General features: G+C 42.8%; 1 protein-coding gene across 5 annotated transcripts in view; it reads left to right on the plus strand.

Moving 5' to 3' along the window:
* The first annotated feature begins 294 nt into the window (after positions 1 to 294).
* LOC118164044 overlaps positions 295 to 11,840 on the plus strand; it is a 17,263-nt gene continuing 5,717 nt past the window's right edge. For 3 of the 5 annotated variants that reach the window (XM_035321307.1, XM_035321308.1, XM_035321310.1), the window contains exons 1-12: positions 295 to 775; positions 871 to 929; positions 1,062 to 1,154; positions 2,720 to 2,847; positions 4,298 to 4,444; positions 5,334 to 5,405; positions 6,405 to 6,572; positions 6,669 to 6,765; positions 7,441 to 7,658; positions 8,622 to 8,775; positions 9,651 to 9,859; positions 11,092 to 11,209. In XM_035321307.1, coding sequence (XP_035177198.1) covers positions 747 to 775; positions 871 to 929; positions 1,062 to 1,154; positions 2,720 to 2,847; positions 4,298 to 4,444; positions 5,334 to 5,405; positions 6,405 to 6,572; positions 6,669 to 6,765; positions 7,441 to 7,658; positions 8,622 to 8,775; positions 9,651 to 9,859; positions 11,092 to 11,209 — 1,492 coding nt within the window. In that variant the 5' untranslated portion in view covers positions 295 to 746. The remainder of the gene's footprint in view (positions 776 to 870; positions 930 to 1,061; positions 1,155 to 2,719; positions 2,848 to 4,297; positions 4,445 to 5,333; positions 5,406 to 6,404; positions 6,573 to 6,668; positions 6,766 to 7,440; positions 7,659 to 8,621; positions 8,776 to 9,650; positions 9,860 to 11,091; positions 11,210 to 11,840) is intronic. The other 2 variants (XM_035321311.1, XM_035321306.1) reach the window with 2 other exon arrangements.

Here is an 11,840-nt window from a genome sequence, read left to right on the forward strand (position 1 = left end):
AGCTCCCACCACCTCCAATGGCTTTCTCTTCCCAGGCAGCACGTTGGGCCATGTACAGACCTGCACATAGTCTGACCGATCCAGTGATAACGGAGCACTTCTGAAAACAAGATGCTTTCACCAAAACACTCCAATAATCAAACAAATCAAAGGGCGAGCTAACTGGATCCATAAAAGTGAAATGTGTAGCTGCCAAAGAACTGCTGTTATCTCTGGCATGGCTGGGTCATTGGGACATTTCACAGAAACAAAAATGTATTTCCTGTGTAGACCCAATTAAAATACCTCCGGGGAAATGTTTCATGTGCACTTGAGACCTGAAGCCAAAGCAACCCCACTGGCTTACAGGGAATGAGATTGCTTCCCCAGGGGCTGATGGAAAGCTCGGAGCACCCCCTGCTGCACTCAGTAAAATCAGGCTCAGCAGCTGCTTCTGACCTTCCAAATACCTGGCAGGAGGGTGCTCTGCCCTCCCAGGGGCTGAGCGAGAGGGACGCTGCCTCCCACTGCCGAGAGCTCAGATAAGGTTGGAGGGCACTGCGGGACTCAGCCCAGGCTTCCCATGTGACCAAAGCCACTGGCCTCTCCTGATTCACACGTGGGGCCTGGAGAAGAAAGAGCAAATTCTCTGTTGTGTAAGGTCAGCTCTACATTTTCTCCTGAGTCTGATTGAATTCCACAGCTGGGTGGACTTTACTTCAAAGTCGGGAGGACTTTGCTGCCCATGCACAGGTCCCTGGGGACATATGGAGTCTGTGGGTTACTCACTATGCAGGTAACAAGACCTTGGTTGCTGCTTCTTTCATTTTCCATCCTGATCTTTTTTCTTCTTTGTTCATCCCATCATCTGTGCATGTGTTTATGCTGCAGGATCGGGATGCTTTTCTTGCTGTTCTGGCTGGGACAAGGCAGGCAGATGGCACCCCCAGGTTGGTGAAATGTGATAAAAGGATAGTGAGAGAGGCAAAGATGAGAACTTGTTATTTCACTTGTAATGAGACGTGCCTCTTCACTGCCCTCCAGTCCCACTGGCTTATCTGCTCTATATGTGCTCTCACCAGGTTTTGTACAGAGCAGTTGCCGTTCCAGGATTTTTTGGATGAAACTGAATAAACTCTTGCTCCAGGGAAAGTTCTTCCAGCTGGAAATCAATGGTGAGTCACAAGTGTCTGCCCCGAGCACCATGAAGGCTGGGGAATCACCTACATGACCACGGTGTGTGTGATCTGGATGCTGTTATCTACGTGATAATTGGTCACTCACCCCAGAGAACCAGCAGAACAGCTTTGCTGCCTACATGCAGCCTCAGTTTGGCCAATATCCTTACCGATGAGCAAAGCTTGTGTCTACAGCCACAGTCCCCTTTGCTTCTTACATCTAATGTGCCAGGGGAAAGGCAAAAGGATGGTCTGATAAGGAAGGGCTGACATTTGGCTTTCATTGTCCCAGAAACAACATTCTGGAGGCTAACAACCACAGAACACACTTTCAATGAGTGCTGAACAAATTGGCTTCAGCAATTAAAGGACTTTTTTTTTCTTTTCTTATTTAACATCACAATGGTCACAAAATGCCCTATATCAGATTGAACAAAGGGTCTCCATTTTGCTGAGAAAAACAAAAAACAATTTAACCAAAATGAAAACCAGCAAATGTTCACATCAAAATGAACAAAGTATGTGATTTGACCCCAAAACAGATTTCTTTCTGTTGAGATCAGTCCACTTTTTTCTGGGTTTCATGTTTTTTTTTTTTTTCAATTGATTTGGAGGCAGAACTGAAAAGTCAAGTACAGCAAGGGTGTGGAGAGATGTGATAGCTTTTATGAGAGCAACTGATATTGCTGGAAAAAGCAGACAAGCCTTCAGGCACAAAAAGGTTGTTTGTTTCTTCCAGCTCTATCAGTTGGTCTCATAAAAGCTACTCTCTCTTCTTCCAAAATTCCTCTCACTTATCTCCTTAGTCTATCCTGGCTGCAAGAATACATCTACTGAAACAGCAGTTATTAGTACTGTTCGACATATAAAGATGACAGATAAATCTTGAAATTACAAAGGCAGCTAGTTAAACCCTATCTGTTTGTACAGATTCTTGTGTCTAACCCAAGACCAAAATAGCTCTGTAATCAGAAGAGCAGATAATTAACAGAATATGATGTTATTAATTCTACCAGCACCAAGAGCTGAGCATAGCCAGCTCCCAGTGTGCCTGTTACTTGGCTCACCCATAGGCTTAACAGCACACAGCACCCTGCCAAGATGAGCAAACCTGACCAATTTGTGGAATTGCCCGTCCAAAATGAATCCTTTGATCAAAGTGAGCAGCAGATTACCACAACTTGAGGATTTTTAGAAATGGATGGCCCGTAATTCTTATTTTAGAGAGTAAAATCAGGGGAGGAGACACATATGGGATGCCTCAGAGGAACTCTGTAACAGTACTTTGAGGTGGCTGTGGCACAAGCTCCTGGACACAGTGAAATGGGCATTAAAGTGAACATGATGTGTGTGAGCTTGAGACATGCCAGACCACCACATTCACTCTAACACATACCAACAGAGCTTTGCCAGCTCCTTAACAACACGTGTTGCTGGAGAACACCCAACCCAGCTGGACCTCTTTTCAGAGCAAGGTGAGGAGGCCTCAGTACTGCTTTGCACACAGACATGCCCCAAGATGTCCATCCCACACACCATTCCTCAATGCCCTTTTTCCGTAGATCCTTACGCCGGCCCCGTTCTGCTGGATGAGAAACTGGCGTCTCGCTGTGGCTATGTCCTGTCAGAAGATGTGTGGGGCAACCCTGTCTTCCGTGCGTCGGTGCTTGGCTGCCATGTGGCCAATGAGGTAAGACCTAGAAATGGCCCAAAATCCACACTGGATGCTACAGCTCCTCCAACAAGGCAAGATTGCAATATTAGATGGCATTCCAATGGCATATTTTGAGAACCCAAGAAACAGTGAACTTGAGTTAGCGTCGATGGTGTGTAGAAACAAATATGCAATGGCTCTTTGTTATGCAGTTTGTTCAGTGTGACTGACATGGGATTTCCTCTCTCCATGAAATGACACTTAGCCTAATGCTGCTGACTAGCTGCCAGCTCTCAAGTATATCCTTATTGCTGCTGCTTTGCCAGAGAGTTTCTTGAAAGCCTCTCTGGAAAGAAGTAGGCATCTGCTTGAAAAAGCAACATTTGCAGTGTGATTCTGGCAGATCTTTTCCTGGCTTAATTTGTGTGGTAATGTTCCTGTTAACACATGCCTAGGAACGTAGATCACACACATCTATTAGACTCAAATTTGCCTCATGTAACTTTAGCCATCTGAAAGATAATGTCTAGTCTAAACTAGTTGTTTATGCTTCCACAATAGTCAATGGAGAGAAATAGGCATCTACCGGAAGGTGATTCACTCCTTCCTAAAATACGTGTAAAAGTTTAGCCTGGATTTCTAATTTCTAAATATGAGTTGAAATGAAATGAACCTAGAAACAGAATGTATCAGAGCAGAACCTTCATCTGTTGTCCATGTTTTGTCTGGTTGATCCTGGAAGCCCCACAGAAAAAAAAAAAAAAAAAAAAAAAAAAAAAAAAAAAAAAAAGTTAAGCTGTATGGGTAAATCTTATGCTGACATGGACCTGGGGAGTGCACAGTGCTGTGCAATGACCGGACTAGACACTTCTCTGGAAAAGTTTTGCCTTTGCTTTTCTGTAGATAAAAACACTTCTATGTCAGATAGGAACATAGTCCATGGTTTCACATTTGGCTCCTGTAGAGTTGAAGGACCAAGAGAAGCTTTTAATGGAGCTAGTCAAGATGGACACTAAACAGCATTTGTAAGACAGATCTGAACTACCTACATCAAACTAAATTCTCTGGTCCTATGCCTCCATGAAGAGGCACACGGCAGTCATGAACAGGAAAAACATGTAACACATAGTAGAGGAAGGTCAGATAATAGTATCTTCCCCTGGTTATCTGCACCTTAATACCGTGGCAGCAATATTGCAGAGATCTGACCTGAGACAAAGGCTCTAAGTAGTGAGACAATGTCTCTGGCTCAGAAAGCCCCTGTGCATAAACCACTTAAGACAGGGTCATATTTTGGAGGAACTTTCACAACAGCTTTGTTCTCATCCTTATAAACATGCCCTCGGTGCTCTTCCAACCACTTCGTCCTCCTCCAAGACCTCTTGGAAACAGGACACTGGGCTGGATGGTCCTGTGCAGCTGCTCATGGCTGTGTATGAGCCGGACCTTCCACAGGATCTGCTGAATCTCCTATTTTCCTTCCCAGGCAGATGAGCTGTTTTCACTGACTGTGAACATCAAGGTCTCCTCATTTGCAAGCATGAGGGCAGCTGTGACCTACACCTACCCTATGTACTGCTCTTACTCCTCCTGGGCTCCAAGAGAAATTGTGTGTGAAGAAAACTACATGGAGGTAAAAGTTTTCCCACTGAAGGCTAAGCTACATCTAAGCTCCCTGCCAAGCACAGCAACCTCCACAAACTCCCATCAGAAGCTGTTTTTACACCATGTACCAGCTGTGCATGCAGCTATTCAGCATAGGGTGCAACAGTAGATGTTTATTAACAGTACACTTACCTGTCATAGGTATTTTGCATGCAGTGAAATTCAGTTAAGTGTACAGATGCTGTAAGTCAAGCAACTGCAAGCAAATCAGCAGCCAGGCAGGCTGACCTTTTAAGTTCAGATGAATACCTCTGTTATAAAGTGCTGCGGCACTTGCGAGAGTGTTATCCTTCTATTTGAAATAATAAAACCTGGAGCTGGCAGAGCTGCACCCCTGCAGCATCAGACAACTCACAGGAGTGAGAGAGAACCTGCCTCCCACAGGGTGGTGTGAGCTGGCTGTTCAACCTGCTGCCAGCAGGTATGGAGATCCTACATTTTGGGGTATCTAGCCTGCATGGGAAGAGGGAACCAGTTCTGTTAAAGCAGATATCCTGCTTCCCTATACCTTCTGTAGAGATATCCTGATGCCCCTGAAAGTCTCCAGAGTGTGCTCTAGTCTACAGCTTCCCAGATAAGAAACTGGACCTTTGTTTTACCTGGTCATACACAAAGACGTTCCCTCTTCTGTACATGCACTGCTACAGATACCATGGCTTTAGCCTCCAGTGTAAGGTCACAGAACTCACCACAGTGAAGAACCTGTTTGGAAACACATTAATTACTTCCAGTGAATGCAACTTGCTAAATCCTGACACACACTGGAGAAGAAATCCGAAAGCCATCTCTCTGCTCCCCATGCCTGTAAGAAAGCTGAAGATTTGTCTGTTCCCAAACAATCTCATTTGTGTTTCCAGGTGTCCGTGAAGACTGATGTCCCTGCAGTTTCAAATGACTACACCGTCGCATGGATGTCAGCCCTGCCAGAGGTATGAAGAGGAGTCTTTCCTAGCAGCTCCCAGCCTGCCTCTTCTTGCTAAACTCATGAGTCATTCTTGGGAAATAGCTCCACCTCTGTCATAAAACAGGATACAGAACAGTTGTCATCAAGTACTGAAAAACATCTCCAGTTTTCTTAGATCTCTAGACTGCAGAAAGACATTTAGGTGGGAGAGTAGAGCCGTATGCTTCTTATGTTGGTGGAAGCTGAGTTCAAAACCAACAAAGGTAGGTGGTTCTTCTCACAATGGGTAGTGAATCTGACAAATGCCTTGTCAAAAGATGTGGCTGCTATAATCTTGCTTGATCTCAAGGATAGTCTGGAAAGTTCACAGAAGAGAAATCCATTGCAAAAAAAAAATCCATGCAAAATACAAAGAAGATATAGATTGCTTAGGAGTCTCTGAGCTGAACATTATTTGAGGCTAGAGGGGAAATACATATGCTTGGGGAAAATCCATATGCTTATCCTGTTTTTCTCATGTCTTTCCCATGTTTAGTCTCATGTTATGTTTCTTCTTATGCCCATATTTCCTTTTGGTTATCCACTTATATGGTCATCATTTGAGAAGACTGTTCTAGACCAGTACGGACATTGCTCTCATCTTATCTTCAACACAGTCTGGCTCCATATGATAAAAGGTGGTCTGTCATTTGGCCACTGGACTGTTCCAGAAATTGACAGACATGAAGGCAATCATTGTATTAACAATAGAGGTGTTTTATCCAAGGGGATTTGATCAAGACCACCCATCTAAGTTTCTTCCAGGGCAATTATAAGGCTATCTCTAAAAAAAAGCTTTAAAAAGCTATAGGATTCCTTAGTTTTTTTTATATATTAATGGTGTTTCTTGCCTGGGTGGATTAGTAGTGTCCAGTGCAACTCCACCTACTATAGATCCTAGTAGGAAAACAGATGTTACAACATCACAGCTTTTTCAGGGGTTTTGGTAGACTTTGATCTGATGCAGCTCATCTCTCTCTTGCAGACTCAAAATGTTGCATACCAGCTATGGCAACTGATGTTTGTTTCTCCATCAGGGAGAAAAAGAATAATGGTAAGCGATGCAGCAAAACTGGGCTACAGCTTCAATAACACGCTGTACCGCGTGTACCTCCGTGCGCCCTACCACAGCAATGAGTCTGACATCAGCACAGTAAGTTGTTGTTCTCAATTGGACACAAAACTGCTGCTTCCACTACCTTCCTAGAACATCAGTTCTCCTTTATTATTTTTTTCTGTATCGCAATAGGTTAATGATGTAAATATGAACTTGGTCACTTCCACTTCCATGTACAGGCAGCGGTGGCTGCTTATGCTGATTGACACGACTGTCTCCTGTCCTCTTGGTAAGGACTTCTTCCTTATTCATCAAAAATAACTACCTATGGAGCTAATAGGGAACACAGTCTCCCCATTTCCCTGTGACCTACTCTGTAAGAGTTTTACAAGCTGCTCTCCAAGCAGCACGAGCTAACAGCCCATGGCTTTAGTGCCAGACAAACATGTTCCTCGCTGTGACACTACATGTGTTCCTGGTGCAGTGTCATGCCTTCCTCTGCTTTCTCAAACCCCCAAGTTACATGCAGGGAACTGGAGACAGGTAACACTGCTGCAGAAGGGCCAGGGAGCCTCCCCTGGTCTAACCTCACTGCTTTGGCTCTCTACTGTCCCATAACTTTGTCCAGGGGTGCAGCTCTGTATCCTTGGGACTCACCTAGACCTCTTCTGTGGAGATGTGGAGCTAGCCTGGCTTTTTTTCAGAAAATAAATAAATAAATAAATAAAAATCTTAGATCAATTTGAGCAATTAATTTCATCAATTAAAAGTCTTCTTTGAGTGCCAGGGTTCCTGTGACAGAACAGCCATCAGTTGGTTAATACCCTACAAGGTGTTTCATTAGTGAAAGCTGTAGAGGTACCGTGGTGGAAAGGAGTCAGGGAACAACAACCATTGCAGGGTGAACTCACGGGGAACTCCAACTGCCTGGCGGCCTTGTTGGACTGTCTGTCTAACTCAACAGATGGTACCAGTTTCACTGATACTACACTAACATGGACTGTGCCAAGTGTTATCCCAACATTAGTGCTTCAAGAATCCACCTTTTTGTCAAAAAGCATCGTAATGGGAGTCGATGGCCAAGTCATAGTAAACCCAGAGGAGAACAACTACTTACTGGAGCACAACAAGACACACATTGGAATAACTATCCCTATTGGAGCAGAAGGAGGCAAACTAAAGGTTAGTATGAACCTGTCTCTGACTAACATATTTTAGGGGATGTATCATGGAATGTTTCCAAATAATGTTCCAAATAGTGATTGCTGTTTAAAATTCTTAAATACAAAAAATATCAGAAGACCTAAGTGCTCCCTTCTTTGTATCTCAGAAGCACTTATGCAGAAATTAAGTATCTCTGATTGCAAAACATGCTAGATGCAAAAGACTGTTTTGTTTATTTTCTTGATAATCTATACTAACTACACTAATAAGTTAGGAGGGAAGGGATTCCTGGGCACCACTGTTCAATCATGCATGCTCTTACATTATGAAACTGGTCCTGGCATACATCTGGCCTGGGTCAGTGAGCAACTTCCCAATTTCCATGCAGACAGCATGAGTTAGCAAGGGACAAAGTTTACTCCCAGAATGTAGTTTGGGCGCAGCCACCTGCTTTTGACATAGTATAATCTATATCAATCTATAGTTTACAAGCACAGGGACAATGTCCAAGGAAATGTTCAAGCAGAAGGGAGCTGGCAGGATTCGCAGAAGGCTCTTTTTTTACCAGTTACAGTTACAAAGGTGACATTGATGTGACTTTGACGTGTCCCCTTCAGAAGGTCACTTTTTGGTACACCGGTGGGCACTTAAACCAGTGTGCACAGTAACACCAGACACACACAGTCTGAAGAACAGCTGGAATCACTGACAAACTTTCCAAGTGAACTGGGACAGAATGAGAGACATGACTGGTAGCCCAGTGACTGAAAAAAAAAAACCTCCTTACTGAAAACCTCATCAGTATTTGAGCCAAACATGGACCAGGCAAAGAAACAAACAACCTCCCTACCTAGCAAAATCCACCCCAAATTGTCCTAAAATACCGTTTTGCTCTTTCTAGTGTAAGGATGTTAACCTTATTCACTCATTCCTCCATTGAGACACTGAGTTTTAAGGCTTAACACAAATTTTACCTCCTAGAGCTCTGTATCTTGTGGTGTATATGGAATCATTTACAGTATTGACTTGTTCTTGGAGCACACATGGACAGATGCAGACTGGCAAACCACTAAATATACTGTCGTCAAATCCATCACTACCCCTTTCATGCCACAAATACCAACTGTTATTAACAGTAAGTCATTCTTCTCATTGATTTTTCCCAGTCTCTTCCTTGTGCTGCAATATACCCTGGTCCGTTTGACCTCTGCCATGTACATTCATTCACCAAAATGTTCTCAACTCCCATTTCCAATTTTCTAGCCAAAGTCAAGTTTCATTATAAAACAAAACAAATGTTTAGCATGAATGGATGTGCTATCTATCACCTGTCTTTATGAGATAAAATGAAAATTATGAGTTGCTGATAAGAACATGAACATTTCTGTCACTCTAGCCACCATATTTTTCCAGTAAGCACTAAGACCTAGAATAAAGATGAAGCGCTATGCAGCTATCACACTGTCTGAGAACAGTGTCCATTGATGGCATTTTCTCCCCAGACCAGCTTGCATTTGTTATCTGGGAGCATACTGAAATCACCATGCCAAACAGTTGTGCAGTAATATTTTTTGTTTGATTGATTTTAATGATATTTTCCAATGCATTAAGACACTAGTCATTTTTGGAGCTATCTGGATAAACGATACAGAAGAAAAAAAATGGATCCTCTTAGCATATGTTATCATAGTTTTCCCATATTTTGTGTGGCTGAACTAGATTCTATATTTCATTATAGAAAAGTCACTGCACATCATAGTGCACCTCTAGAAAGTTACTGAAGCCACTTTCTGTGAAGTTGTATGTATTTGTTGTTAATCTCCTGCAGCTTGAAGCAATTCTCATGTACTCAGAGTATTTCAGATCTGACTAGAACACAAACAGTCATTAATCAGAGCCATTAAAGAGATGGCTGTTGGCAAAGTTTCCTGGAACATGAATGGGAGGCCACCCCAACTGTCTTAGTTACTTGATCCACATCAGCAGTAATTTGATGTTCTCTCCCTACAGATACTCTGCCAGAGGAAAGGATATTTAATATTGCATTTGGACACTTTCTTCCTGACGTCTCCCTGGTGTCAATCACAATAGGAAATGTGCCATTTACCCTCAGAGAAGCACAGCACCGTGGGTATAAGATTTATGAAACTTCTTTTTCAAATGGAACGAAAGGATTTATCCTGGAAGTCTCTTTTGATGATCCATATGTTCTAAAGGAGGTAAGATACAGCAGGCCACTTCAGCAGCTGAGTGGAGGAGGTAGAGTAGTCCCTTTTCAGAACATCTGCCTGGCTTTTATTAACCAACAACTGTTCCTCGACCATAAAGGTGTCAATGAGTCTGAGTTAAGATAAGAGGTTTGTATGTCCTCACCTTGCTCTCCTTAGGCCTCTAGGAAAAATGCAGCATCAAGCGTGATTAGATGGTATGAAGTATGACTTCCTTCAGTCTCTGTCAGCATGGCTAATTTTCAAGTGCAACGCCCAGCAGGAAGAGGTTTGTCAAATCTCTCTTAAATGTTGTCCCTTGAAACAGAAGAGCCTTGGAAAAATAAATTACTACAATCCTGCAAACAGCAGTTACCACCATCATGTAATTCCTGAACGTACTGTTTATGCAGAGCCATTTGAGCACTGGCACAGGCCAGGCACCTCACAAACAGGTACAGACTGACTCAGGTTATTCTGAACATATTTTGTTAAGCTTCAGACCCTTTTCAATCTAAATATTTGTAAAAAGTATAAACTCGCGGAGGAAATTCAGCCTCTCATTTTAGCAGGAGGGCGCTTAACTTCAAGTCTTCTACCCCTGTTTCAACTAAATCACTCAGAGCTTCAATGCTATTTTCTGTTACAAGGAACAACACTGTGAACACACAGGATCAGGAATTGCACAAATAATTTTCAGACAGCAGTCAAACCACAATTAAATTGCATTAAGGATCAAAGCAAGCCAAAAATGTTCAGCAAAGCTAAGTATTTCTTTCAGGTTGAATACCAAGTTTTGCTTTGAGAGCACTTTTACTGAAGTAAATAAGGATATTGAGAGATGTTTTGTAGCGTCTCCTCATACCTTCTGTCTTCTTGATTACTCCTTGTCCTGGGTTCAGGCCCCACTCTGAGTAAATAAGAATAAGGTTTTGGATCCAGACCTCCCTCTTCGGGCTCTTTCACCAGCAGACTACAGAGGAAACAGCACCGTGTTCACTTGTGCCTCCATTTTCTGAACAGGCACTGCATTCTCCACATTTATGTTTGGCCAAAAGAGCTGTTGAATCTAGTCCAGCTTTCTGAGCAGTTTTAGGCCAACTGAAGCGATGTTTTTGGAGACTGAGTTATTTTCTAGGGAGCGGAGGGTGCTGGAATAATTATTTAGTGCTGCTCAGGATATACATTCCTGTCTGTGCTGGAATCCATTGCTACTGCAGGCTTACATTTTCTCTCTCTTTCAGTATGTGAATAGAAATGAAACAAAATATACCCTCCTTGTTAACTACACCCTAAGTGTGGGTCTGGAGATGGTGCTCTATTACCATTCTGCAGAGGTGGAATGCGTGATTGCTGATATCGGTAAGCTTTGCCCCAATATTAACTGTTTTGCACCAACAGCATGGATTGGATTTTCATTGAATTCAGTGAGAATGGAGTTAGGCAGAGGATGAGAGCTTTGGGGAAAACCCCACCCTTCGATAGCTCATTATTGGTAACACAGCCAACTTGCTGCTTTTCTGATGGCAGCTCTTCTGCATACTGGCAAGACAGTCTGCCCTCGAGACACTGAGAGCAATAAAAACTAGTGTGTAAAAGACGTTGGCTAGCAAACTCAGTGAACAAGATGCCTCATAACTTGAACATATATCTACTGGCAAAACTTTCAGACATTGCTACGAGTTTCAGTTTGTCCTCAAATGCAATTCTGCCTCCACGTCCAGGGCAAAACTCAACTGACTCAAATAGCTGTGAACTCCAAAGACAGCATTTCTATAAAGACAAAATTACCTGCTAAGAGCTGCAGTTAAGAGGTTATTGAAACTGCCACGAGGTCCAGTTGGTATTTCCCCAAACTTCTTAGACTTTGGATGCCATGAAGGTGACAGAGATTGCTCACTGTCCTGTTTTTATCTTGGAAGTAGCTCTGAGTTCAACCCAAAGGAGGCTGACAAAAAAAAAAAAAAAAAAAAAAAAAAAAAAAAAAAAAAAA

This window comes from Oxyura jamaicensis, chromosome 3 (assembly GCF_011077185.1).
Source record: "Oxyura jamaicensis isolate SHBP4307 breed ruddy duck chromosome 3, BPBGC_Ojam_1.0, whole genome shotgun sequence".
NCBI lineage: Eukaryota > Metazoa > Chordata > Aves > Anseriformes > Anatidae > Oxyura > Oxyura jamaicensis.